Source organism: Sturnus vulgaris, chromosome 5, assembly GCF_052056855.1.
Source record: "Sturnus vulgaris isolate bStuVul1 chromosome 5, bStuVul1.hap1, whole genome shotgun sequence".
Lineage (NCBI taxonomy): Eukaryota > Metazoa > Chordata > Aves > Passeriformes > Sturnidae > Sturnus > Sturnus vulgaris.
Genome location: NC_142247.1, coordinates 36,797,944 through 36,824,689, shown reverse-complemented (window position 1 = coordinate 36,824,689; position 26,746 = coordinate 36,797,944). Strand labels below are relative to the sequence as shown.

Below are 26,746 nucleotides of genomic sequence, written 5' to 3'. Positions count from 1 at the left end.
AATTTTTCAGAGAAAGAAGGTGACCAAAAATCGCTTTACGGTGGGACTTAAGTGATCAGTTTTGGGATTAGACAGATGAAGGTGATTTTGGATGAAATAAACTCTTAGAAACTGCAGCTTTCTTTTTTTTTCCTGAACTTGGTTGAATGATGTTTTCCACAGTCTGAAGTGAACTTTAGATAGCTCCATACAGGAAAATGGCCAGAGTTCACATAAAATATCAGGAGGTTATATGCTAAAGATAGCTAATATACGCAGTTGTCAGAAGAAAGTTACTTCATTATTTAGTTTGCTATTTTGCATCTGCTTGCAGTTTATATTAGTAATCCCACAGGTAATGAATAGAAGTACAGAAATCGTCAGGTTTTGATTGTGAAAGTGGATGTTATATATTCATAGTAATTTCAGCATAAGTATGTATCAGTTTAAATTTTTGCCCAGTACATTGATTTTTTAAATTGAATTTGCATAGCTAATAAATATTTTTTTCTTATTGACTTAAACTTGACTAGATGAGTCTGCATGTCGTACATCAATATTAGAAGTTACTTGAAATAGTATAATTTTCTTTTTAGTTTGGAAGTATGAATGAATTTTGGTATTCCAAATAATTAATTTTATAGTCTTTAAAGAAGAGGACAGATATGCAGCAACCTTTTATAGATGGAGAAAATCTTTTTTGAAAGTTTTCTTTATTAAAGTTATGGTTGGGAATCTATGGGTAAATATTGACCATGTTTTTAAGTATTTTTCAGGGGTAGCCAGGCTCTAATTCTTGTTCTTAGCAAGTTGTAATAAATGCATGTTGGTTTAGGAGATTTAGAGATGGAGGAATGGATTCCAAGTTAACCAGATTCCTCGATTACCCAGCTGTATGGCTGGATATCCTGCCCAAGCCACAGCCAATACTTACTCTGAAGGTCAAGGTTTTTTTAGGCATTTGGAAATCTCTCAGCCTACTATGAGAGTAAGTTTATTGGGTGATGGAAAACCTATATGTACCAAAGAAAAATACTTTGTGATTATTTGAAATACTATCAATGTAGTAGGATAGATGGCTTATTAAAGAAAGAAGAGGAAAGTTAATCTCTTACAAAACATTCTAAGTCAGCCAAGTTAAATAAAGAAATTTTGTTGTTTTTATCTTAGAGCATTTCCTACAGAAAATTCCTTCTGAACTTTAATTTTTTTTAATAGCAACTTAAGGACAAAAACGATATCCCAGAGTGGAAACAGTGTGGTCATGTAACTTCAAGGGACCACAGAGTTGCTGAGAAGCAAACCAAATCTCTTAGCTAGCCCTTGAATCCCTGGCATTCAAAAACTAGAATTGTACCTAAGGTATAATCCAAAACGTTGCATAATCAGTGGGTCAGTCTATGAGGCTATATAGTAGTAGTGTCAATAAGTTGGGCAACCCTTTCATTGTCTGTCTATATTTTCAGTGATAATTTGGATATTGTCTGAAATAATAATCAAGGGCTTTATAGTTGAGTTACCATTGTTACTGTCTAAGATGTGTCATTATATAGATTCATTAGTAGCTCTTAATTTTAATATTTTGTCTTTCTCTCCCCTGGTTGAATGCAGTAGAATCTGCACCTAACATTAGCAGGATTGGAACACATAGTATCATTTTTCTTTCCTTCTTTAAATGCAAACACAAGACAAATAATGGACTCCTGCAGTGCATTCTAAATTCAGCTCTATAGTACTAACTTTCTAATCCACTAACCTCATAGCTAAATAATAAAATGTCTAGTTTACAGGAAAGAAATCAGGTGAAACTGCTCCATGCTCTCCCCATGCTATTTTCCATGCATTTGAAACACCCTTTAGGCATTTTGGCAAGGATTCTGAATTTGTGGAAGGAAACTGGAAGGAAATAATCATCCTGGAAGGGAAATCCTAGAAGAGCTGAAAGGCCTGGTTAAGGCCAGCTGAAAGTCTTGCTACTTTAATGTTCCTTCCATTCAAGTTTTTGATAGCCTGAGGTGAAGTGTGACTTTGGCTGATCTAGCAAGTCATCCAGGGCCTAGAAACAAAATACTGACTGTGTGTCCCTAACTAATACTGCAAGAGAGAAAAAACACTGGAGGCTTTAGGTATTTTCTGAAGTTAAGTCCTCCTGTTAAAAGGGCCTTAATAATAAATCTCCACATCGAAAAGTGAGGTTAAATATTATGGGAAACTGACCTGTTCCGTTCTTGACTGATTATGGGGCTGAATCCTTAGGGGAAGATTTTCTGCATGTGTAGTTGCACTGCAAATTTCATTCTCTGGTTTCCTTTTACAACTTTGTATGTTGGGGTTTGATTTTTTCATAACCAGTGGGGTGACATCCATTTTCTGTTTTACTGGTTTTTTTTTTAAGGAATGGCCGTTGGAGGTCAGAATGGAAGTTTACAATCACCCCTTCAACCACTCAAGTGGCTGGCATCTTGAAAATTCAGGTATGCTTATTCAAACTGTGTCCTGAGCCATAAAGTCTCCAGTCATTATCAAGGGAGACTCAGGCCAGTGTATCAAATATGTTAAGGGGAAAATGGGGACCCATTAAGCAAGGCAGCAATGGTCATTCACTTAAGTGTTAGTGACTTAATTTGCATATTTATCTAATCCTTAAAAACATAAAATATGTGTTTAATATAATGATTCAGAGGACTTGAGAATGTGTATTCACCTCAGCTAGGCATATACCTCTTTGGTTTCCTGTTGAATTCACAGTGAGACAAGCCTTTCCTGAGAGTAGGCCCGTTCTGAAATAGAGGGTTTTTTTCCATTTTAACTGATAATGTTTTTATTTTTAATGTTATTGTATTGTTCAGAAAGGTGGAAATCTTTGGTTTCACCAATTCCACCATCAGAAATACTTGAATTTGTGTCTTCTTCATTCAGAATTTGGCTTTCCTGTTGGCTTTAGAGCATTCAGAAAGGAGGAATTCCAAGCAGGCAGAAGTCTTGAGATGAAAGGAAGTCTGTCATGTGGTGGGCAGAGCAACTCAACTTCCTGGACTGGTTCCCTGGAATGTGTACACATACATTGCAGCAGTTTATTGAAACAGTTCTGGGATCAGGGACTAGAAACAGTCTGACTTTCTGTGTAGTACCCTTTTTTTTTTCAGTTGATTTTTTTTTTTTTTAACAAGACAGAGTCAGGTTTCTTTTTCTTGCTGTTTTTGTGCCCTCATGAGTTTTGCTTGTCCTTACTGCTCAGTGATGACTGCAGAAGGAAGATGGAAAGGAATGTTTTTCCAGCCTGAGGCTAGGATGTTATTTTAGGATGTGGTAGCTATGTTGAAGCAAGGGGACCCTGAATCTGCTTTCCCATGCTGCTGCCAACATTTGCAATGATAGTCAAAATGTGAACAGCCATTACTATGTTGTCAAATCACAACAGTCACGATAAGCAGCACCTTAAGTAACTTCTAGGCTTCTCAAGACTTTGTCATTTAAATTCAACTTCCAGCAAAGCAGGCATTTTCTCCACAGCACACACTTTTGGTTAAACATCTTAAGCGTTTTCCAGAGCAAGGAAGCAGGTGTCCACCTAATTCTTGGAAAGGTTAGGGCAGCAGCCAAAAAATAGTCTGAATGAGGAATTCATTCATGTTCTAATCAGCTTTTCCATTTGGGCACCAGATGATTTTGTCTTTTAGTACTATTTCACATAATTAATCAAGACATTATTTATATTCATTAAAGTCTATGTTCTAGAGAGTGATGAAAAATTCTACTTTTTTGCTTGTGTAGAAACTACTTGTTTCACCAAGGAATTTTGAACACAGTTTTAAATTTTTAGAAATCGTGTACAATTTCTTCACTGTATGTGCGAGTGCTCCCTCTTCACCTCTCAAAACAAACAAACAAAAAAAGCACTTTAATTTTTTAAGGAGCAAAATATTTTTCTAGAAAATGAAGTCTCTACAGCATTAGTATAATTTTAGAGTACTGAAATTTCACTGTTGTTTGCAAAATCTTTGACAGTAATACACTATTGCTCCATTTCTGATAAGACCTTCTATTAATAATTTGGGGAAAATTGCAGTATCACCTGCTATCTTCAGGTGTCTTCAGTATTTTTAAGATAATTTACGCAATTTCTTCCTTTTTTCCTAAATGCTATTAATTCTGGTGTAGGAGAAACTCAATTGTCACAATCTCTTCTGTTTAATTTTTTTTAAATGATATGTAAGGGGAAAAGCAACAGCAGAGCCTTTTACTAAAACTAAGTCCCTGTGGCATTTAATGTGCTCCAACTGTGCATGGAAAACAATTATAAGTGTACTGGTTGCTAATTTTATCTCTTAGATAATTTGTTATTCTCATCCCTCCTTAGTTAACCTTTCCAAGAGGTTCTGTTCATAAACATCCTCCTTCTTGTAGTCTTCTGAACCCAGACCTAGCATTCTAGAAGGATGTCAGCAGTGAGGTATAGTACAGAACAGTTCCTTCTCATATTTTGTTTAAGATATAACACATCCTAGAATTAGATTTGACTCTCCATCTCTCTTAAGCTTTTAGGTCTGAGTATTTGCCAAGAGTATGACTCAGTTATACAGATAAGATGTTTGTGCTGGTGTTGGCCTCAGAGAATAAGGGAGATTTGGGCTCTCTGCAGTGAAATGTGATGGACAAGGGGGAACACTTATATTTCTTTGGGTTCTGCTGCTTCATTGGGACTTCTTAGAATTGTGCACTGAGTAAGCACTTCTCATCTTTTAGGAAATGAATTGAAAAAGACTGGCAGAGGTTTTACCCAGCAATGTTTGATTTGAAAAGAAATTTCTTTTGTGGTTAGGTTGATATCTTTTTTTTCTGAAACAAGTATTTGACAATAAGCAAAATAGTCATTTAAGATGAATCACAGGAAATGATGTTTTACTCATATAGGAAACCTTTCCTTTGTGTGGTATTACAGCTGTCTTACTTTGTGTCAGGTTTTTTCTGTTACTTATAAAGTTGAGGGTCTTTTGAACATTTGATCATAATGCATAGGAAATTATACTATTTTGTATTAATCATAAAATTATGTTATGTTGCCTAATAGGGTAAGACACAAATGTTTCACTTTCTCATAACATCAGTTATGTTGACTATCTTGACTTTATCAAATTTGTAAAAAATGTTAAAAGATGCTTATTTAAATGTCAATGACCTGCATCATTTCTATATCAATTATTGTTAATGATCACATGTCCTTTTATATATGCTTCCTGATTTTTAAGTTTTCCAACAGTTTTGTTAGGAACTAAATGTATTCTTATCTGTCCCAACTGTATTTAAAAGTACTAAAGTTAGCTTGGGTAGAGTTTTAGTATTCTCCTGCAAAATAATCCAGGAAGCTGTTCTGTAGATACAGCATTTCAAGAATAAATAATTTCATTCAGCTTTGTTATCTGACCTTGGAAACTGCTTTGTCTAGATAAAGACTAGCTTTTGTTATGGGATATATCTAATAGAGGAACATATCAAACCAAGAGCTAGAAAGGGGAGCTTAATGTTGCACTGTCCCTAGAAAATAGGGACAATTTGGGGAAGCAGAAAAACTTCACAGTATCCTGAAACCTTCCCAAAACTCATTCTAATTTTAAAATACATCTTCACCATTTAGAATAGACTAGTCTATTCATTTCAAGAGTTTCTACTAAGGTCACATAAATAAGGTGTTGTCATCTTCACGATGTTAACCAAAACCTGAACTTCTTTGCTTGAAATACTACTTAAGGCACATCAACACAAATTGTTTCTAGACTAGCATTTTCAGTATTCCCCCTCAAAAATAGTAAATTCTACATTAATTTGGTTTTCCTATTTGCTTTTTTCTGTAACATTCTGTATGTGGTTTTGACTGATTTGTATAGGTTTCTTACTATGATAAATAACACAACACTTTGATTTTCCTGCATGTTATCTGTAAAACTTAATACGAGGTTCTTTGTTTAATTTTCTGTAGGTTCACTATTATGAAGATGGTAATGTTCAGCTGGTGAGCCATAAAGACATACAAGATTCTCTAACAGTGTCTGTAAGTGACTTTTAAAGACCTTAGTGGGTATATTGAAGTGACTTTTTAATTCAAAAATAGAAGCAAGCTTAAAAAAAGCTTTTGAGAAGTTTGTTCTTCTACATGTATGGGAAGTGATGTTCAAATTTACAGCTATTTTATAGGTAGTATTTACTTCTTCTACCTAGCATGTAGCTAGTGATAAAAAAAAAAGGTTAAAAAAATAATGTATGCTTGCATGTGGCTTATATAAGCTACATTAATTTTAAAGCTTTAATTAGCTTGTTACCAGTCCTCCTGCACTTCTGTTGTATTTAAACTTTGGTCTGCAGAATTACCCATAGAATTAATTTTTAATATGAAGGAGGTTTGAGTTAAAACAACTGACTTTAGTAGTACAATCTCTAGGAGATTGCCTCCTTTGCTTACTAGAAGAAAACCAGTATGCTAAAGCAGTAAACAAATGGTACCAACTGAGAAGCAGTAGTGGGTTTTCTCCCTTCATTTTCTCAGTCTGTAACTGGTGCTGTCACTGTCTTGTTCTGTACAAAAAGCCCTTTCACAGAGGGTTCAACTTGACAATCATAACACACTTCTTATTTAAAGTATTATTTTTTTTCAACTTCTTGCCAAGTGGATTATTACAGTAATGAGGAGCAAACAATAGAAATAAAAATTGTTTGGAAATAGTACCATATGTATCTTTTAAGGATTGATAATGTTCCACCATGAACAGCTACTACTTCTGAAATAATGTCTATAATGGCTTTTATAAACCGCAAGATTTTCTGTCTGAGTGTTTTTTAATAAAATTTAAGACACCGAAGTTAAGCTGGCAAAGAGAAATTGTGAAAGTGAACAGTAGAAGTATTTTAATGATAACGACTAGTAGTGGCCAATTTGGCTCAATCGCTCAATTCATCAATACAGAACATTGTTTGTTAATATAAAGCAAGGCTTGTTGGCTTTTTAGTTGCAATAGCACCATAAAAAATGGGGGAATGTCTGCCAACTGATAACACTTCTGGAGCTGTAGATACAAAATTACTTCTGACTCCCCAGAGCAAAGGGATCTATTTAGTCTTTCATTCAAAAAAGAGTTGCTTCAGGGAAGGCTATGTGGATGCAGTTCTCCTGTCAATAGGTTTTGCTTCACTTACTGTTGGGAAGAAACTTAATCCTGTTTTGCAATTCAGTAAAGCAGCAGCAGACTGATGAGTAGGAAAACATTGTTTACATAATTTAGCTAAAACAAAAGCAAGTATGTTGCTGGTTACCAATTTTTAACCTTGGCTGTGAGCTTCATAGAGGGCAGAGGCTGTACAAGTTCTTATTTCACATAGAAGAAATGGTAGGCAGATTGAAAACAGCCTCAATGACTCCTCTTTTTTTGTTGTTTGTCAGAGAACCCATTTTAAAACCATTAACAGGCACAACAGAAATAAATGAAGAATTCTATTGTTGCTAGAGCTGTGAAAAATTTTGCTGAAGGTTATTTTCTTATCCCTTGTTTTCCTCTGAAACAAGTAAGACCTCATACCTCTGATTTTTTCCTTTCATTAGCAGAACCTTGGAAAGCATTTCCCCAGTTCACTGAAAAGTCCAAACCTTTGAATGTGTTCATTTGTTCACCTTGCTCTCTGCCTCCTCCTTGATGTCTCTTGCAGTGTCCAAGAGCACTTTCCCAGCTGTTAGGTGCAGTTTCACTGAAACTTCAAACCAGTTATGACTGAAGCTGTTGGAGTTTTCTCCAAGTCCTTGCCTTTGCAGGATTGAGGGATTATATGGGACAAAAACACTTCTAATTTTCAACAGCTTCTGCAAAAGCACTCTTAGGAATGTCTCCAATGCTAATTGGAAATTTGGAAATTCATGAACCCTCACTTCCTGCTGGAGACTTCTTTTAAGCACTTCAGCAAATATACCTCCAGATTGACTGATGGGGCATATTTTATTAAAAAAACCCCACGCACTTGCATCCTTAAACAGTTTCTTTTCTGACTTCATCCTAATCAGTTATGATGAAATTTGCACCCTCGTTTTTGCAAGATGTTTTTGGGGACAGTTTTGGAATACCAGATATGTAAAGTCTATGTGTTTTCCTCAGCTCAGTCTCCAGATTCAGAATGTTTAGTGGTAAACAAATCTGGTTTGGTTTCTTGGTTATATTCTGCTGTAACTTCCGGGTTAGCTGATGTTCTTGAAGTTTTCTTGAATTTGTACTGGAAATGTAGCATTCATAATGTTATCTGTACTTTGCATGTTTTTAGATACTTGGATAGGCACTGTCATTTTCCCAAATGCTGATCTGTTCCATATATCTTTTTATCATACCATAGAATTCTTAATCAAAATATGTTAATGAGCTTCATGGCACTCTTTATGCTTGTTACAGTTTGATTTTTTTCTAACATCATCATCATCATCACATGTGATAGACCTTTTGGATGAATGTTTGGTTTTGGTTTAGCCACTGAACGGTCAAGTGTTCTCATCAAATATAACCGATATCACTTAAAACTATAGGAAAAACATAATCCAACTGGTCCTAGAATTATGCTGTACATCAGACTTAATTCAAATGCTTTTTTCCTAGAATGAAGCCCAGACAGCGAAGGAATTTATAAAAATTGTAGAGGCTGCAGAAAATGAATATCAGGTATGTTGAAACCAAATACTGTATTCTTACTCATATTTATAGCATTACCATATACTTAACCAAAGCTAGTATTCTATAACCAGCAAGATAATGCAGTTCCATATTAATAGATTACGTGCTGCTAACTCTGTCTTGCTTTTTCATACCTTCTGGTGATTGTGCTCACCTGCCTAACATTACAACAGAAGTAATTTTTGAGAGCAGAAAAGTTCCTTGCATGATTAAGTATCAGCAGTTCTGATGTGAATAAAGCATTAGTGCATTCCCTAAGTGAAAGTTTTGTACAGATTCTGTTCAGAGGCTACTCTGTTAGACAGCTTTGTTAAATATGACTATAGGCATTACCTCTTTCAATTAATCATTTCAAAGTTAGAAAAGTGTAACTGTTCTAGATAGCCTCTGCAGAAGTGGATACATGTTAATTCAGGCCTTGAACATAAGGTAAATTTCAGACACTGTGTTCTGTCAGTTTGAAAGAAATGCTCTTTAATAAAAAATACTGAAGTATCTATAGTATGCATTATATTCAAGTTCAAACAATGTTGTGGACTGACTTTAGCATCCCCACAGGAAAAACAGTGGAAGACTTTTCTGCCTGGAATTAATGATGTATGAGCTAACTGATCAGCATTTTATTCATGCTGCTGATTAACCACAGTGTGGTTCGCTGAAACACCTTGGCTATGGCCAGGTTTATTACATGTCTCACTACTTTTCTTCACACAGTCTCAATCTGTATCTAGCAGCTTTTGTTCATTAAATATTATTTCAATTCAGCATGTTTTATTTTAAGCCTGTTTAGGGAGTAGCAGGCCACCGAGTCACTGAATGTTTATGTGGCATGCTAGTTGACATGTCTTTGTTTTGTGTGACTTTGTGTTTGACAGACTGCTATCAGTGAGAACTATCAGACTATGTCGGACACTACTTTCAAGGCCTTACGTCGACAGTTGCCAGTGACCCGCACCAAGATTGACTGGAACAAGATCCTTAGCTATAAGATTGGAAAAGAGATGCAGAATGCTTAAAGTGAACATTGCATGACTGGATCATTTTAGTGTCCTTGTATACAAATAAAAATTATAACAAAAAATATTTGGAACTGTCAAATCACCCAGTCAGCATGGGCTTCTGCCATTGAAAATCACTGTAAGTAGTTTGGTTAGAGCACAAAGCTTAGCTAATTGACTTCTTTTCTTTTTCCTTCCTTTCAGAGGGTTGCAACTTCACTATAGCTGAATATCTTCCTTTAGAGTTTCCGTGGTACCTTTATTTTTTTATAATGAAGAGACCATGCCTTTAGTTTTCAATTACACATTAAGAACAGTTGGAAAAAATATTTTTGCATATGATAACCCTTCCTCTTGATTTCATGTGAAATGGACAACTTGCAAAATTTGCTGGATTCCTTCTGGAGATCAGTAACATCCATTTCTAGGTCAAGGTCAACGTGGAGTTAGCCATAGGTGCTGTTTTTGAAATCATCTGTCCTTTCATTGTATGTAAAATTGGGAAAAGTGTTTTCTGTATCATTTAAACCTAGAAGACATACTTGCTAGCCCCATGGTAACTAATTATTTTTTTTAAAGAAAAGGCCAAGGTCTAATGCTGTTTTAAGGTTTTGAAATTAAAGAAAAATACTTACTCCAGAAATGCATTTAATGCTTTGTTCTGACAATTATGAGCTCAAACTCCATCTGCCCTTCAGGATTTTTTATCATAAAGCTACAAATGTATTAAACAAGGCATATTGTAATATATATAATCCTGTACTCATTACTATGTCTGTTTATTTTTTCTTGGATTGAAATGTACTAAAATTCAATGTGACATTAAAACGCAAATTTTCTATTTATTTGAGTATCAGATTGCTTCCTGATATAGCCTATTTTTGGTGTTTCTAAATGTTTTTAAAATTTTGCTTAAAACAACCACAAACTTGTGTATTTAGAGATTGTAATATGATTATCGTTTTCATCTACATTTAAAAAACATCTGCATATGGAAGTCTACCTAAAACAGGTATATTTTAGCTTCATATTGGCTACAGAGGATAGAAGAAATTCCAAGACCAAAAGTCTGGAGAATTCTTTCCCTGTCTGATATATCTCATTTTGAAAATGATGTCAGGTATCTAAAAACACAGACTTTGTTACAAATGCGGTATAACACTTTCATGAAATGCATAGATTTCATTTTTTGATAAAAATTTGTTTTACAATATGCTACCTACTTATATGCTCATGATGGAAAAATTCAATGGCTTTTTTATTTTTTTGGAGACAGGTGTTTATACACACTCATAAACCAGTAAAGCGTACAGAAATGTTTTATGTCGTTGTTTACAGCATGATCTAATTTCCTTAAACATTCAAGTTACAGCATAGCAAGAGAGTCTAGACTTGTACTGAGTATAAAAATGTACATATGAAGTAGTTTGTTGTTTGAATTTTAATAGCAATACCCCAATATTCTGTTCTTCCTCTTATACAGAGGTATAGAAGTTCTTGAAACTGCTGCTACTTCACAGTACTAAACTGTATAGTAGAGGAGTGGGATTTGTTCTACCAGTCTTCCTGAATAGTTGCCCTCTCAATTGTCTTTGTAGTCCAGCTCCTGAACCATGTTGTTCTTTTCAAATTAGCTCACACGCAGCTTTTATGAGCTAATAACAAATGCTGAGTCACTGTCAAGTCAGTTCATCAGTCTTAAACTAAGATCTAAATTCAAACCCTACTGAAGAATTTCTTCTAACATATTTAAGAACAAGGTAAAAAAAGGCAGTGAATGGACAGTTAGGGGAATTGTTAGTGGGCAACAACGGTGCAAATAACTTTTCTAGCTGTTTAGAATGTTGCAAATGAGCAGAATCAGCACTGACTGAAAGTCAGAATGCTATTTTTTCTTACCTGAAATAAAGAGCTAGTTTTAAATATATTCCTAAGAAAGAGGTATTTTACTGTGAAGTACTCTATTGCTGTATTTCCCTCTCTGTTTATCCAGTCCTGTGATGGTCTTAATTCCTTATCTTGAAAGAATTGCTTCCTTCAGGTTCAATTCTACCAGTTGGATAACATAAGTAGGTCTGATTACTTATGTTTTTTTCTTGTGTGTTAATTTTTAGTCTGTGAGACAACTTTACAGCTTGAATATCAAATTTATTAAGTTATAGCTTCAATAAAGCCATTTTTAAGTAAATCAACTATTCTGTTACTTTTTAAAAATGGTGTGCTGTATCATATTTAGGGGTAATGATTCCCCAGATGAAGCTGACCTGACTGTCAGCTGAGGTACATGGCACATTTGGAGTTCTTGATTTCTAGCAAAGTTTTGGATATCACTTGCACTTTTTTTTGTTTCTGTCCCTACTGCTTCTAAGTTGAAGAATTTTAGAGCTTGCTTTGTAGGCTTTAGGGTATTTTTTGTAGGTAAAGCACTTTCTCTGAGAAATTTTGCTGTGGCAATTGTCTTAATGTGAACTACTATTTGTTTATATTCTATTTTTAAATATAAAGACAAGCTTTGTATTGTTGAATCTTGATGTAATAGACATTATGGCTTGTAAAATGGACTTGTAAAATGCTTGTGTTTTTGAAGTGTATTGCATCTTATGTATCTTAGTGCCCCTTTATATGAAGGAATTCTTAACTTCTGCAAGTAAGCAGCTGTTCTTTGTGAACATCTGCAACAGGAGTGGCAGTTCTGCTTTCAGGTTCTTCTGAGCAGCCTGTTTTTGTATGTCTGTCTTAAAATTCATACTGTGGGTAGAATGAAACTTTAAAATCATTGCACTTTTGATTACATCACTACTGCTGCTTACTGCTCTACATGCTGATAACAATTCTGCCATCTGGTTCCACTGGGGACACTGCAGTGCAGTTCATTAGGAAATGGTGATTCAGCCAGGGTTTAAAAGCATTGTGTGAGGCTGAACATCCTATGAGATATGTTCTCTTTAGGGGACATCTCCAGCCACATCAGTGGCAGCAATGTAGTTGGTGCAGTTTGGAAATCTCTCTCTCATCCCCATGTCCCACAGCCTGGTTTGGCTGTCAAAGCCATTTTGGTGCTCTTGAGCTCACTTCCTTTTGGAGAACTCACAACAGGGACCTGGCCTCTGGGTGTGCACCAGGTGCCCTGCAGCTCCGAATGGTGACCTGGTCCATAGCAGTGGTCTCTTTCAGGCAGCTTGAAACCTGCCTGTGTGTTGGGGGATGTCTGGAGCTTCAGACAAGACTGAGCCTTCACATTTCCAGACTGTAAATACTGTAGGTATAGAAGTTTCATCACCTGTTCAATTCTGTGGATTCACTCCTACCCTACTGAATTATTTGCTGACACAGACATAGCTTCTGCTGCATTTGTTGACTGGAAAGACTGAAACTGTTCTTCATCTGATGCAATTGTAAACTAGGTTTAGATTAAACTTAGTTTGTTCATAACCTTGAAGTGTCAATTTTTGTGTGACAGTGTCAACTCTGAACTCTTTTTGTAAGGGGAAAATTTGCATCAGATTTTAACCAAAAAAAGACAGTTTTTCTTTTACAGCTAAAAGAAGAAAGGAACTGTGAATATGCACTTTATTCCTTCTGTGGAAACAAATGTTTAATACTTGGTAGGTTCTCTTATTGGCAATATTTTCTCTGCTACTGTGACTTGCTTACCTGTAACAGGTATTGCTCAGCATGATGTTAGCCATGTTCTCATCAGAAAAAAGGATCAGAGTGCTAATCATTTTCTTAAAGGATACATTTAGACTTTGCTGTGTATCTTTTCTTTGCAAATCGATAAAGTTGTGCAGGGGCAAATCTGTCAGATTTGTTCCTTTTCAGTCAAGAGGAGCATGTAGAGAGTTTTTTGCCTGACTAGCTGCAGTTTGAAATAAGGTCAGATTAGAAACAACTTCCAGCTTATGGGTTGTAAATATACCTACTAAGGTAGGTATAGTGTAGTTGGTTGGATGGTTTGGGAGGATACCTCCATATGCCCATAATGATTTGTAGTAATTTCAGTTTTGCCTTTAAATGTGCTTAATTTCAATTTCAAGTGTACACTGAGTACAGCTGTCTTAGGCATCAGTGAAAGAAATGAGAGATATTCCTTTAATAAGTAGCTTCCCAGTATGCAACTCATTTTGAGTTACCCTTCGAGATTATTTCAGAATTTACTTTAAAATAATTATATAGAAGGCTGAGCTGCAGCTTTGCCACACCACTGTGAATACAAGTAGCATTGTGAAGAGGGGCTCTGAAAATCACGTTCACTTTCTCTTTCTTAAGAAGTAAAAGTGCCCCCAAGAGGCCTTGTCAGTTACAGTGCAGCAGTGTGCTTGTGGTGTATCTGGAACCTAGGGTACTTTCTTCAAACACAGGGAACTGAGTTTTAGTCTCCTGAGGTAAAGAAAGGACTCGGCTTCCCTGGAGCTAATGTTCTTGTAACTGGCTAAAAGAAAATTAGGCTATCTCCTCTTTTGCAGATGAAGTGTTTATGAACCTAACTGAAAATTACAGCCACAAGCTCTTGAGTGCAGGAAAAATACTTACTCTTCATTCTCTAGGGCTGCTGTGGATGGAAAGTCCTTCTTTGTGCCTGCTCGAGCAGCCTCCCTGCCTGGTGTGCTGGCTTCCGTGGGTGGTGGTGTTACATCTGTTGCAGAGGCTGGGTACTAAAAGCTAAATGCCCAAAGGCAAAAACATTCAATTTGTTACTGTGCTGTGAAGGCACTAGAAGATTGAACTGTGCAGCAAAGGGCCTACAGATTAGCCTGGGATTTGGAATGCTGTCATGAAATGCTGTCATGCTGTCTTTTCCCAGGTGAGGCAGCACACCCAGTTGTAACAAGATATGTCAGTAAGACAATAAAAGGTACAAGGCTGCAATCAATTATGATTTTCTTTAAGGAAGAAAGGTGCCGTGTGTTTCCATTCAACCACAATTCCTGCTCAGCCTGTGACAGGGAGCCTGATGCTGCAGCTCTGAGGAAAGGGTCAGTTCAATTAAAGTTGTGCTCCAGGAGCACGGGAGCTGTGGCACAGCACCCACGGCCAAAGTCTGCACTGTACAGTGCCTGTGAGCTGCAGCCTCTGCTGCCCACCTGTCTGGGCACACGTGGTGCAAGTGTTGATTGAGCTGTTCTCCCTGTCCTGCCACATCTGTCTTAACCCAGGCACAACTAAGGCTGCTGCCCCAAATGCCCTGCTGGCTCTTCTGTTAATAACCTGCTATTTGGACAGTGACCTGGGTCTAACCATGCAGTAATAACTTCCACATAATTTGGAAATTAGGGAAACAGACTTGGAAAAGAAGCAAGGTAATTACTAAATAAATCAATATTCAAAACAGGAACAGATTTTAAAAATATATACATTTTCAACTTTGATGTGACACTTAAGGTTAATATCTGCATGCACACTGGACTAGAAATTGGAGCTTTCAGGAGCCATTAGCAGTTTTAAACTAAGTAGCAGGAAGAAAAATCTGCTTTATTCTTTCCTTTGATGTGATGTGATTGTCAAACTAGCTCTCAGATGCTGTAAAACTGGTGAGCTTTGCAAGTCTTTAACTTCACTGTAACAACAGGAACAATAGGTAGCAAAAACAATTAGCCAAAAAGCAGTTTTGATTACAGATTCCAAAGCTGAATATTAAGTTGGAAGGTTTCTATTTTAAGTTGGAAGGTTTCTGAAAAATAGTGGTGTTCGAAATCTTTGAATGGAATGTAAAGCTTATCTTGGGGTTTTTTTTCCCAGTGTGATACCATCAGCCGCATCTCGACTGTATGTGATAGGACAGATTTGTCTGCTCTGAAATAAATTGCTAAAGATTATCCTTCCTCTCCAAGTTCTTGTAGGTTTTGGTCTTACTAGTATTAAGGTAGATAATAGGAAAAGATAAATCTACCATCTGCCAGATCTTGACTTTTTTTATCTTAGCTGTGGGCATTAAAAAAAGGCTTTTTCCCATTCTCTTTGCAACATATTTTATGTATTTGAAGAGCATCTCCAGACTGTAGCTGTCTGATTAAAGACTGAATACTGCAATTCCAATCTCTACATGAAATCCAATACTCTAAATAATTTGCTTACGTCCTACTTTTTGGTCTCTGCTTATCTCAAGATGCTTGTTTTTCTCTGTATATTGTTCATTTCAGCCCTGATGATACTGCAGGCTGTCATGATGTTAGGCTGGTACTTGGATTTCCTTTTGCTACAATCTGATCTTGATTGTAATAATATTCTCTAGTATTATTTTCATCAGCTATCAGGAATTTTTAAACCCATGCTAAACTAAGGAGATAAAACTAACCAACCAGCCACTGCTAGGTATGTGTGCCTGATGTTATCTTTCCCTACTGACAAAAAGTGTACAAAAAACGAGACCATCTATATCCTAATAATGTGGACCAGCCAGCACATGGATTCTGAACTGAGAGCATCTTAGCATGAAAAGATGGGCTGCTGCAAACTTTTCCAGGGCAATGAATTGAATCCTTGTTATCTACAATATTGTGCCAACAACAGGCAATTTGTTTTTCAGTAGGTACTGTTGTCAGTTAAAACTGAGGAGTGGAAATGCACCACCCTGTTTTGTGCTAGGAAGCACTTAATATGATGCTTTCCTAAAGGAAAAGGAATTAAAGATCAATCAGCTGACAAGCTCTGAAGTGCATCTCACCTGGTGAAAACGGAATGGTAGCTGGTGTAACATCCATGCAAGCACTTTCCATATGTCTCAATATGTGTAGGGACAGATCTCCTCCACCAAGCTACCCAGAATTGCTTTTAAAGTATAACAAAAGTGTGAGTCATTCAAGGGCCTGTTTAAAGTTCCTGTAGGCATGTACTGAGTATGAAAGGTTCTTCAGCTGTCCTTGGTGCCCGGAGCTGGCTCAACTGCAAAAGGCTAGAGATGCTGCTATGAAAAAAAGTGCCATATGCTCACGAAGAATTGAAGTGCTGCTCCTGTTCCAAGGCTTTGCTGGAAGGAAAAGGTTTCTGCATGACTGATTCTCTGGGTGCAACAGAATTTGTAAATCAGTACATGTCTTTTCCCAGTTCATTGCTAAACTTAGTGGGCCATCATCTTCTCTTTAAGAATTTGTCTACCTTTCCTTAGCTCTTTCAGCTGGAAACAGTGTGCCTTGCAGTCCTACCAGTAGTTGATGTAGCCAGAGTTACTCCACCTGAATGTAAATGACGAAGGGGGGAAGTGTGCCAGTATATAATTTCCCAAGGAATAAATCCAGCTACCTGATACTTCACCCTCCTGGTAAGGTCCTTTTGGACATAGTAAAGTTGCTACCCAGGTTGTACCTGCTGAGAGAGAATGGTAACCCAGTGCCTAGTGTCAAAACACAGGTGATGACAGCATTGAGAAACAGGGCACTAGCAGATACAATCTGGGAAATCTCACAGTCAAGGATTATTGTTCTAGGAATAATGAAAGTTACCAACAAAGTAACATACCCGAGTAAAAGAGGTTCCAAGGTCATCTGTAACAGTGGGTTTTCAATGCAGCTGATGGGTTTGCTACAATCATCTGGCAGTCCTGTGGTGATCACCACGGAAGGTGAGCAGCAGCCATTATTATATCTTTTTCTATACTTTCATTACTATATTCCTTTTCAGAATCTCTCCTAGTTTTTAGATGTAGGGAAAAGCCCCTTCAATACAGCTATTTGTGCCTTACCAGCAAGGTTAAAAAATGCTGAGCAGAACAAAGCAGAAGCATATGGGTGAAGCTCCCTGCTTGCCCACCAGGGTTTTCATCTTGTTCCTCTTCCCTGCTGCCATGCAGAGCAACTGATTCAGTCAGCAGCATGAAGACAAACTGGCTTCTTTACCTGCACTGATGGTGTCTAAACAGAAAGTGAAGCAAGCCCAAACTGGAGTCAAATGTAAATTAGCATCCATCAGATGTGTGTTTGTCAGGTACCAAGACCAGAACAGAAAAATTTCAGTTGGAACAACCAAGAGGAAGGTATGCCATTGAAACAAATCAGCCAGAGCAGACCTGGGATAGCCTGTAGGACAGGCATTCCTAAAGGATTTCCAATCTCAAGTGAAGAATATAAAAGTGTAAAATAGAAAAGATAAAGACTTGGGGAATAGTCTGTATCTCATGATAGAAAAGGCCTACCAGCTAATTTTATGGGGGGGAGAGGGCAAGAAAAATACACAGATATCTCTAGTAAAAGCAATGGAGGAAGCCAAAGAATGTATTTTCTTCCTTTCTGAAGGCAAATGGCTGAATAGCAGAAGCAGGAATGAAAATAAGTCTTGTTTCTAAGGGATGATATATGGGAAGGGCAGGGTGTATTGAGAAGGGAAGGAATTGAAGGCCACTCTGAGAATTACTTACCTGTATCTAAGCCCAGAGAAGCTCAGATTTCTAGAAGCACTTGATCTTTCAATCTGATGTCAAACGAGTTTAACAAATATGATGTTACAAGTATCCAATGATGCCGGAGATCCCATGTTAGTGGCTACATGTATTGTTCTTCCTTCTCCATCACAGCTTTCTGTTTGCAAAGGAGAATATGGACAAAGTCCATACACAGTCTATAATACTGTAGTATCATAGTGTCATGTGTAGTGTAGTATGACATCACATGTCATACTGTAGTGGCAAGTGTCATGAAAGAAACCATCAGGGAATGAGTAATACTGTATCTACTGCAGATTTCAGGAATGGGTAGTAACTGAGGCCAGGCATATGTACTGAATAATGGGACTGCAGGTATCCAGTGGTGCTTGGAATACAAACACACCTTGTTCTCAACAAGTGGGTCTGGTATATGTGAGACATGCCAGTGTTTCCTGGGTTGTAGGCACCCACTTCACTCCTGCATCTGCACCAGTCTTGGCTAAGGCTGTCCAATCACACTCAGCTGTGTAGTAAATTCAGAGCTGCATGGTAAGAGATAGTAAGTAGGCTACCAGCCAGCAGTAATTTATAACAGAGAAAGTAATTTTATGTAGTACTTACCAACAGCAGCAAGTGTGAGAAGGAAGAAAATCTTCTTAAACAGGTGACTTCATCACCATACCCTTCTGTGTTCTTCACAAACAGAAGCAGGCTGAACAAAAAAATTTTTATATAAAAGCATAGATATAATGTAGAATTCACCTAGGCCTGAGTTTGGCCAAAGAGTACACATTTTATTTGAAAAATGTAGAAGAAAAGAGAAAAGCTATTGAGATTAAGAGGGGAAAGAAGGCCTACTGTGAAATCAATAAAACTAGTGATTAGATTAGATATTAGAAAGAAATTCTTTGCTGTTAGGGTGGTGAGGCACTGGAAGAGGTTGTCCAGAGAAGTTGTGGATGCCCCATTTCCTGGCAGTGTTCAAGCCCAAGTTGAAGAGAGCTTTAAGCATCCTGATCTAGTGGAAGGGACAGTGGGTTGGAACTAGATTATATTTAAGGACCCTTCCAGCCCAAATTCTGTGATATGATGTTCCATGATATTTCTTCTTGAAATTATTTCAGGTAACGAGTATCAGCATCCCACTTCAATGCAAGATACGCCATTGGATGCAACAATTAACACTAAGTTTGTTTTAGGTTGCTGGGCAACCCTGGGCTCTGTATTATTGGCAAGCTTCATTCTCTCTTTCCTGGACCCATCACCTGCCCGCACAGGACCTAAGACAAGCTGCAGGGTCTGTCAGATCCTCCTAACTTAACAAAAACATTTTAAAGACAAAGGCTTGCTCTGAAATGTCACTTTTGCAGCCAGGAGACTTGAGAAATGGCCATCATGATTTTTCCTTTCCAGAACTCTCTTTCTCCTTAACAGACTACACCAGGGTCATCGACAAGGCTTTCTTAAATGTAATATGGTACAGTGATTGCATCACTACTAAAAGGGTAGGCAGGATGGACTGAATTAAAGGATGCTGTGAGAAAGGTATTTGGATCTGAAGAATGACTGCTGAGTGCAGAATAAAGAAGGCTATGACCCAGCAAGAATAGATCAAGCAAAACTGAAGAGCAAAGGGGGGAAGAAAGTGGGATATGATGAAGCCAACATGTAAGACAGACAATTGGTCTGTAGCCTAAATTTAAAGACAAGCTAATAGGGACCTTTATCTGTGGAGAAGGTAAGAAGAGGCTCTATGCAGGAGGTTTTCTCAGCAATGGTATACTGGATGGGGGGTGGAGAGGCAAGACAAGCAAGCAAAGGAGAAAAGAATTGCATCACACAAGGAGAAGGGATATCTTGGTTCTTGATTTTGCAAAGGTTTAACAAGATGTGGCTTGGGAGCCAAATCTAGTTGTCATATGAGTAAATGACATGCCATTTACATGCTACCTGCTTCCATGGCTTGCTCAATCCCTTCCTGCCTACAGCAGAGCGGTTCTTGTCCTCTGTAATCATTGCCAGCATCAAGCAGCAATAATTACCTGTACATGATCCAGCACTGTGACTGCTCTGTTTCCTTCCTCTGAATTTCTGGAGATTAAGTAAAATGTAACTGCCAGTGGATTTCTGTGCTTCTACCAATACATAGCAGGTAAAGATACCTTGTTGCAAATTCTAGAGGAAAAATAAGCTACACTCTGCTAATTGCAGATTTCAGATGGGAGTTGAGACCTTTTTCTCACTTTAAAAAGTCTTTTCATTAAATATAATATCAATACTCACTAAAATGAAGATCACGCTGAGCATATTTTTCCTTTAAAAAAGAAGGTCAAGATACCAAACAGTAAAAAAGGCCATGTCTTCTACATCTCCCACAAATGCATCTCTTTAAAAAAAAAAAAAAAAAAAAAAAAAGTTGATTTACTGATTGATTTCAGTCGAAGGCATGGATGTGGGCAGCAGAGAGCAGAGCTTTTGTCCTTTTCCTCAACCTCAGTAGGGGAGGGAGAAACCAGTGCTGGTTCCCTCCGGGCTTTTTGCCATCTGTCTCTGTCTCCCTGTTTCTCCCACAGCCTCCTGTGACGTACACAACATGTGTGGATGCAGATGCCAGACTCTCTTTTGACCAGGGGCCAGGCTCGCAGCTCGCATGATTCCTTTATGAATCCTAAGCACGTACCATCTTGTACAAATACTGACGTGCCTTGCTCCAACACCTTTTACACAGAAGCTTAATAAAATACCTCAGTGAATGCGCGTGTCCACTTCACAAAAGTACCTAAGTGCTCCTGGGGGATATTTCCATGGATTTAAAATAACCCCAAACAATTTACTTTATCAAATGTGTGTGTTTGGGGTGGGCACTTCATCACCTTCATGCCTAAGTGTGCTGACACTCAGGATGAAATTCCCACCTCATTTTCAGGGGAAAAAAGGAATTAGGCAAAAAAGCAGCAGAAGAAAATAGGTTTGGAATTTTTTGATTGTTTTGTTTGCTTTTGGGGGTGTTTTGTTTGTTTGTTGGGGGGCAGGGGGTTGCTTGTTTTTTGTTGTTGTTGTTTTGGGTTTTTTTGTTCTTTTTGGAATTTGGTTGGGGTTTTCTTTCTGATTATGAATTATCTTGAACACTACCCAAAAATACTGAAACTCTGCTCTGAGTTGCACTAGCTATTTACCAACACCTTCCTTTGCTCTCTCTTTGCACATCTGATTCTTAACTGAGCCAGTTCTAACCTGGGTTTTGTTACCTGTCTTGCAATTATGCAGTGGGTTGGTTGAATTTTTTGTCAGTAAAGATCTTAAAACAACTTTCAGGCAGGCTTTCCTCCTTCCCATGCAACTACCCTGACACATTATACAGCACCCACTTTTCTGGAAGAGTACCCACAGCCATGGACAACATTTTGTTAATAATGGAGACAATTTTTTGAAGATTTTTGACAAGTGGTGCTCAAGGCATATTTGACCTTTCCCCATTAGTACTGGTGGCATGTTTTTAAATATTACTGTCTTTAAGCTGAAGATTATTCCTGTAATACTGTAATATCCCACTTTTAGAATGGGGAACAGAAACTTCAGCCTGGACACACTGTTCAGAAGTCTCTAGTTGTATACTTTTGCAATATCTTTGTTTTAATAAAAATACATCAATTGTAAATTAAGCACAATTTTTTATTTCAGTGTTTCTTAGCATATTTTCAATTCTTTGGATTGTGACTAAGTACTGTGTGTATTTAAGTTGGAAACAGATTTTTGGTATGTGATTAAGGCATTTTATGCAGACTTTGGTATGTCTGAAAAGTGCTGTGTACGGGATCCCATGAACTCTCCTCCAGTGCTTCCACTCACATTGGCACACTGCTTCTCAACCATTGCTGAATCCAGCTTATACTGCCATCTCTAGTTCAACCCTGATATTGTTTCATATGCAGCTGATACGCTTCATAGGTGCACTGTATGCATTTATATGGACGTAAATTCACATCTGGACACAGGCATGTATATGTATGTATGTTGTTGTTCAACATACATCTAGATTAAAAAACTGCTTAATGGAGTCAGCTGCTAATGAGGCATCAGCTGAAGGTCAGGGGGATGTGTGGCTCCTTAGAACCAAGTTGACAATGTTTCTCACTGTTCACATATATATGTGGAGCTCATGTAGGTCTCATTTATGCCCTTGCTGAATGTCCTTGGCACTAGTGTACCTGGTCTTTTGGCTGCCAAGACCCCAATGCAATCTTATTTTATAGCCAGGTTCCAAGAACACATTATGGGCCTAGAAAAGGTCTCTCATTCTGATCTCTGAAATTATCAGACAGAAGATATTTTAAGGTTTACTAAAACACCCAAACATTAAAAACCCGACTACTTTGGATCTTGGACTACTTTGGACTCATAAAAAGATTGAGTGGGCAAAATTTTCAAACTGGACTTTTGCTGCACAGTTGTCCCATCTATTCTTATTTGCCAGGACCCAAGCTCAAGAAAATGTCTTCTTCTGAGAAGAAACAAAACTTCACTGTACCTCATGTTTAGTAACTGTCATCGCTTCTGCTTCCTGATTTCATTTAGCAAAGTCATCAACAGTCATATGAGAAATTAGGAACTCTGAACTGAACAAATTAGTAGTGTTTGCACTTACAGGTATTATTTTGAGGTGGGAGCTGAGGCCTTGTGTGAGAAAACTCTAAACACATGCGATAATTGAGTGGAAAATCTTAGCAGAAAGGTAAAACACTATTTCCAAAATTATGTTTGTCCAGTGATTCACGTCAGCTGTATTGTGACATATTTTGACTTAGCAAATGAGTGCCTGAAGCCAGGTGACACTCAAAATGGTGTCTGAACAGTAGTACTGAACAACTTGCTTCTGACTTGTGAAATGCGTATTTCAAGGCTTTGTATTTACTTGGAATTTAATTCAAACAGAACTGAGAGACAAGAGATAATTTGTATTAAACAGAGCCTGAACAGCAAACTTGCCTTGAGTGTCAGCTTAGGTGCTTCCCTAAAATGAACAGCAGAAATGTAATTTGTCAAATTACAAAAGCTAGTCAAGAGTCAAAATATCCAGTGCATAATTGCTTGTCACCTCATGCAAATATTTGGATTTGGACACACGCTTTTTATTTCCTGAGGATTTTGGGGGGTTTATTTGGGTTTTTTGTTGGGCTGGTTTTTTGGGGGTTTTGGGGGTGTTGGTGTTTTTGTTTGTTTGATTGTTTTTTTTTTGTTTGGTTTGTGCCACTGTTTTTGCTGTTATGTTTGCTTGTGTTTGGTTTTTTTTGTTGGATTTTTCTTTGTATAGCACCCAACGAGAAATCCATATTATTTAAATACCTTTTGCTCATTGTAAAAACACTGGAGATCTGGAAGTGAAATGCATAACATTACTAGAAAGTATTAATAACTTCTGTAATTTCAGAGGAAGAAGAAGCAGTGGTGCTTAGAGGAAGGAAGGCATAAAATTAATAACTGGGCTTTAAGTGGGCACAGTTCATAGTGTTTTGATCTTCCAGTAATACAAGAGATACAAAGAAAGCAAAGCAGGAGGAACCAACGCAATTCACTCCTGTCTTTCAATAAAAGACAACAGAATGAAAAGTTGTTTATAATAAGAAGCTTTGGAAAAGTCCTATACACCATCTCTATCTTTCATACATAAAAGAAATTGGTCATAGTTTTTTAAGATAAGCACTAATATACGGAAAATTTAAATATGTAGAGGAAAATTTATAAAAGTAAAAAATTGCCTACTGCCTTAGTCTTTTTGCTAATACATGAGAAAATGTGAGAGGAATATTTTGCTTTATAAATAACTGCATGATTGAGTAAGGTTGAGGTTTTTCAGATGCGACCTAATGTATTAGGAATTTCTTCCCTTTATAACTGGAGGGGGAAGCTGAACATTTGAAATATAGTACGTAATTAAACTATAAATGACCTTTTATGTAGTTAATCTATGTTAATCTATTAATTTATGTAGTATATTCTAATTTTTTAAAGTTTTGTGAATTATTAAACTTCTGTCAGTCCTGCATGAATATTCTTATATGGAGACCATGGTCCCTTAATCAGAAGATCCTGTCACCATCAAATGCAGAATACACAGCCAGTCTTCCTCATCCAGCTTCAAGTCCCGCAGTAGTCTGGAAGAACAAATTTTGTGCCTTTGCTACCATGAGGAAATATGAATTTGTACAGCTACAGATTTATTTTGGTTTAATGCCTTTGGGTATTGTAAACATTCTAGGAAAGCTACTATGTTTTTCTCTGTGATGTCTATTTCTTTGGCAGACTAGAAAATCTCAGGTCGGAGTGGTTACTACCAGTTTAAGAAATTTTCAAGGATTTTTTGTTCTTTTAGTAACACTTTGTAAATAGTACCCGGTTCTTAAGATGCTGGAGTGTTATCCCACTGGATACGGACTGTGGAAACCCAGGAGAGAGGGAAAGAGATCCAAACAAATGGCAGTATGTGGTGCATATTTACTTAAATGTTTGTAAGCTGTGCGACAACACCAAAAAAAACAGGGATCGGACGTGTTTACCGACCTGAATTTTTATCACGTTCTGCTGTCAAATCTTGTTTCATGAATAAATACCTCATTCATAGAAGAAGCAACATATATTTCTCAAAAGTACAATTTAATGACTTGAAGTTTACGCTTTACTGACTCTATTTGAATGAGACACATATCTGGTGGGTGCCTTCCCCGCCCCTGGCAGGGGGGTTGGAACTAGACACGGCTCTCTTCCCACACATTTATTGCGCCATACAGTTATCTTCCAAGGAGGAGTTTTGCAGTTCAGGACTCTGCTGGGCACCAACACACGCACGCACGCACGCTTCTATACTTGTTTCATTATCCAAGGAAGAAGCTCAGAAGAGTCAACAACAACAAAAAAAAACATCCTAAGCCCTTTATAGGCTTGAAGTCCTGTTGCGCGGTGAAAATGCCGACAGAAATCATAGTTCAAGATCGTTAAAGATGTGGGGGGAGAAGGTTCTCGGCCTTTCAGCCGCGCGGTGCCCCGGCTCAGCTGTGGCCGCCCGCCGCCGTTCCCGCACCCTCCGCCGTGCCCCTCACCCTCTGCCGTGCCCCTCACCCTCCGCCGTTCCCGCACCCTCCGCCGTGCCCCTCACCCTCCGCCGTGCCCTTAGCCTCCGCCGTTCCCGCGGCAGGGAGGGCGCGGGCAGGGCCGGGGTGCCGAGCGCCGGGGCCGAGCCGCGGGGCGCGGCCGACCGCGGCTGGGGGCAGGTCCGGCTCTGGCACCGCAGCACGTCCCCAGCCGCTCGGCCGAGGTAGCTCGCAGGAGTCCATTTTAGCGGGCCAGCCTCGCCGAGGCTCGGCGGGCGCGGCGGAGGGCGGGGGCAAGGCCGGCAGCGCCCCCGGGGCACCCGCAGCGCCCGGCGGGCGGTGCGAGCGGCGGGCGGGGAGAGAGAGGCGGCCCGGCCAGCCAGAGGGGTGAACCATCCCACAAACACACGCTGAGAGCTCGTGGCAGCAGAGAGCAGCGTTTGGGTTGGTTTCCCCCCACTCTCCGTCCGTCCGTCCGTTCCCCCCCCCTCTTTTTTTTTTTTTTCTCTTTTCTCTCCAAAAAACATGGCTGAAGCTGGGACGGGCTTTTTGGAACAGCTCAAGTCTTGCATCGTCTGGTCCTGGACTTACCTCTGGACGCTGTGGTTCTTCATCATGCTCTTCCTCGTCTACATCTTAAGGGTGCCGCTGAAGATCAATGACAATTTAACCACAGGTAGGCTGTGATCCCCGTGCCCTGCCCGGGGGCGGCTCAGCCGGGGCTGCCCGTGGGGAGTGCCCAGCGCCGCCCCCTCCGTGCTCGAGCGCTCCCTTAGGCTGTTTGTACTGTTCCTATTGTGCTCAAGCGTTTTTATTTACCGGGATTACAACTTTAACTGCGTTTCTGATAAAAATTAGATCTCAGCTACTTTTTCTGAATGGTAATAAATAATAAGAGTGCAAGTTCGCCGGAAGAATATCGCTGTTGCAATGGACTTTGCTTTGGGTGCTCAGGCTCGCTAAGGTAGTGTGCCACTGCTCGTACTGAATCAGCAGTAACTTACGGACTGTTAGCCGGTCTGGATTGGGCAGTTATGGCTTTATCTTGAAATTGCTTATTTTTCCTACCCATCTACTTTGATAATGTAATTTCTGGCCCCCTCACCGTGCCACCCCCACGCTGGAGAAGACAAAATTAGTTTTGGGGCAGATGAGATGTAAACCATGTGGCATCCGTGCTGCTGGGAAGTTAAACATTATCTGAGCGTTTTTCACCCGTCCCTCTGGCCTGTTCTCATTTGATAAGCCTCTGGCAATTCCAGCATGAAAGAAGAATTAAAAAAAAAAGAAAATTCATCATACAGCAGCTTTCACTTTAGGCATAAATGCAATTATAAATTGCATTTATAAACTATAAACTTTGAATGCAGTTTTGGTCAGACTTTCACAATATGTCTTTGGACAATATCTTGGTTCTTTTGACATTGCTGCACACTGATTAGAAGAGGAAGTAATTTTTGTTGTTTGATTCTTAATGATTCATATAATGCGTACGTCCCAGGTAACCATTGCAGGCCGTGCTTGTCAAACAGAAATGTCAGAATGCTATTGCAAAAAATCACAGGTGTCCCTCTGAGAACTAATCAACCCCCTCTGATTTCTTCCTGCATTTGAATAAACTAATTCTTG

General features: G+C 38.5%; 2 protein-coding genes and 1 long non-coding RNA gene across 3 annotated transcripts in view; 2 read left to right on the top strand and 1 right to left on the bottom strand.

Annotated features, from left to right (window-relative positions):
- CAPZA2 (capping actin protein of muscle Z-line subunit alpha 2) overlaps positions 1-11,864 on the top strand; it is a 30,992-nt gene extending 19,128 nt beyond the window's left edge. The window contains exons 7-10 of the mRNA XM_014892150.2: positions 2,375-2,453; positions 5,957-6,028; positions 8,604-8,666; positions 9,554-11,864. Coding sequence (XP_014747636.1) covers positions 2,375-2,453; positions 5,957-6,028; positions 8,604-8,666; positions 9,554-9,694 — 355 coding nt within the window. The 3' untranslated portion in view covers positions 9,695-11,864. The remainder of the gene's footprint in view (positions 1-2,374; positions 2,454-5,956; positions 6,029-8,603; positions 8,667-9,553) is intronic.
- On the bottom strand, positions 1,117-26,231 carry LOC148223665 (uncharacterized). Its single transcript, XR_015803907.1, has 4 exons — positions 25,709-26,231; positions 18,654-18,744; positions 18,027-18,186; positions 1,117-3,023 (listed from the first exon to the last, which is right to left on the bottom strand). It is a non-coding gene; the product is annotated as an uncharacterized LOC148223665 (long non-coding RNA).
- The window catches only part of ST7 (suppression of tumorigenicity 7), a 138,195-nt gene continuing 136,922 nt past the window's right edge, over positions 25,474-26,746 (top strand). The window contains exon 1 of the mRNA XM_014892151.2: positions 25,474-25,793. Within this exon, the coding sequence (XP_014747637.1) occupies positions 25,643-25,793 (151 nt within the window). The 5' untranslated portion in view covers positions 25,474-25,642. The remainder of the gene's footprint in view (positions 25,794-26,746) is intronic.